This window comes from Gymnoscopelus microlampas (genome assembly GCF_963454915.1).
Source record: "Gymnoscopelus microlampas genome assembly, chromosome: 11".
Lineage (NCBI taxonomy): Eukaryota > Metazoa > Chordata > Actinopteri > Myctophiformes > Myctophidae > Gymnoscopelus > Gymnoscopelus microlampas.
The window spans coordinates 52,939,893-52,942,392 of record NC_139948.1 but is presented as its reverse complement, the minus strand read 5'-3'; the positions used below and the strand labels follow the sequence as shown (position 1 = coordinate 52,942,392).

At 38.8% G+C, this 2,500-nt stretch overlaps 1 protein-coding gene across 4 annotated transcripts in view; it reads left to right on the top strand.

Annotated features, from left to right (window-relative positions):
- Positions 1-2,500, top strand: part of copz2 (COPI coat complex subunit zeta 2) — a 23,678-nt gene that overhangs the window by 11,672 nt on the left and 9,506 nt on the right. For all 4 annotated transcript variants that reach the window (XM_084072493.1, XM_084072490.1, XM_084072492.1 and 1 more), the window contains exon 5: positions 215-270. In XM_084072493.1, coding sequence (XP_083928619.1) covers positions 215-270 — 56 coding nt within the window. The remainder of the gene's footprint in view (positions 1-214; positions 271-2,500) is intronic.

The following is a 2,500-nucleotide window of genomic DNA, read 5'->3' as shown; positions in this document are numbered from 1 at the left end:
ACCCCCCAGGAGCAAATATTTGAGTTAAACATGTTTGCTTTAAAAATATATATATTCAAAGATTTGCACACATTTTCACGATTTTTGAATAGCCCAAAGTGTAAAATAATGCTTTTTAACTCGAATCTAAAAATGACACAGTTCCAGGTCTTAATGGGTTAAATTGATGTCTGTCTGTTTGTCTGTCTGTCTGTCTTTCTCTCTCTCTCTCTAGTTGATGCTGATGTCTGTGTTGAATTGCCTGTTTGATTCTCTGAGTCAGATCCTCAGGTGGGTAGAATGCAACACACACACACACACGCACGCACGCACGCACGCACGCACGCACACACGCACGCACGCACGCACGCACGCACGCACGCACGCACACACACGCACACGCACGCGCAAGACCAGATGAGAGTGTGTGTGTGTGTGTGTGTGTGTGTGTGTGTGTGTGTGTGTGTGTGTGTGTGTGTGTGCGTGTGTGTGCGTGTCACACTGCAACACCATCGGTTGATGGCTTGCTGCCATGGTTGCCGTGGAAACCGTGTAGCATCTGCAGAGAGAGTCAGATTGACACGTCTTCACTTTGTCTCATGTTCTGATCAGAGAACTACAGCTGGATGGCACCGTTGCTATGGTTACACACTGTGGTTATTATCATTACAATGCTAATTATTATAATGTGTTATTATTACTTGTAATGTCTGGTTAAAGACAGAAGCTGTGTTCTAATGGATCCAATGTAGTTATCATTTAGTCACAAGCTGTTTGTTAGTACTTTACTGCAGGGGTCTTCAACAGGGGGTCCGGGACCCCTAGGGGGTCCTCAGAGTTACTACAGGGGGTCCACCAAATCATTGTGCGATATGATTTAATTTTTTTACCTTAACCACTTGAACCCTAGCATCCCTTTTCTGAGGAGAACCTTAGCCAAAAATAGCAGATCTACAAGCTCACAACGCCTCGCGCTGCGAGGCGTTGTGAGCTTGTAGATCTGCTATTTTTGGCAAAGAGGTATAGGTGTAGAGGGAAAAAAAGAGCAGACCACGTAAAGTTGAACAAAAAAAGTAATCTGAAACACAATTTTGTACAATATAGAGTAGGGGGTCCCTGCTTCGTCTCTCTCTCAGCTAGGGGGTCCTTAGCCTGAAAACGTTGAAGACTCCTGCTTTACTGTACATTGGTTCAATATTTATAAAAGCCACACATTTTGTAGTACTCTGTGAGAGAGAGAGGATAGAGGTAGAGAGGTCCATTTGGTTCCATCTGTACACTCTCAGAGTTACAGACCTGTAAGGGTCCATTTGGTTCCATTTGTACACTCTCAGAGTTAAGGGGTTCCTTGAAATGAAAAGCTGGGAATAGATACAAAAACATCCATTAATAATTGTTGAAGTGCAGCTGCAAGTTATTAAAATAATTATGAAAATAGTACAGTAAGAGAATAAAACAGTCAGTAATTCCACTAGTAATGATTATTATGCTGTATATTAGTTATGACTATGTCAGTAATACTTCTTATTAATATGACTGTGTTATTAATGGTACAGTATGTATTAATAATGAGTGTTATTAACCCATTAAGACCTGGAACTGTGTCATTTTTAGATTTGAGCTAAAAAGCATTATTTTACACTTTGGGCTATTCAAAAATAGCAGATCTACAAGCTCATAGCGCGGCACCGAGTGCCGCGCTACGAGCTTGTAGATCTGCTATTTTTTGAAAAATCGTTAAAATGTGTGCAAATCTTTGAATATATGTATTCTTAAAGCGAACCGTTTTTAACTCAAATATTTGCTTCTGGGGGGTCCCTGGAACAACATATTTTGATGGGGGTCCGCGGCCAAATACATATAATTTTGGGGGTCCTTGACATGAAAAAGATTGAGCACCACTGATATAGAAACATAGGTTTTTCAGAAAACTGTTGGGATTTAGGAGACATGTAGAATCGGCTTCAGGTCTCAATGGGTTCATATGACTATGTTATTAATGCTACAGTAATGAGTGTTATTAATACTACAGTATGTGTTAATAATGAGTGTATTAATACTACAGTATGTGTTAATAATGAGTGTTATTAATACTACAGTATGTGTTAATAATGAGTGTTATTAATACTACAGTATGTATTAATAATGAGTGTTATTAATACTACAGTATGTGTTAATAATGAGTGTTATTAATACTACAGTATGTATTAATAATGAGTGTTATTAATACTACAGTATGTATTAATAATGAGTGTTATTAACACATCGACTGCCTAGATCGAGTTAACTCGATATTAGGTATTTTCATTGGTTTCATCTGTGATCGCGCGGGTCTGTTTATTTTTCATCAGCACTTTCGTTTTCCATCTACGTCACACTCACCCGAAGCTGGATGTAAAAAAAAAAAATTGTTTCCGGGTCACATTGTTTTTCTCCGGTCATTTTCGTCCAGAATAGAGAAAAACACTTTTTTTCACACGCTATAAAATACAAAGGGAGAGCTCCCCTTTTATTTTCTTTG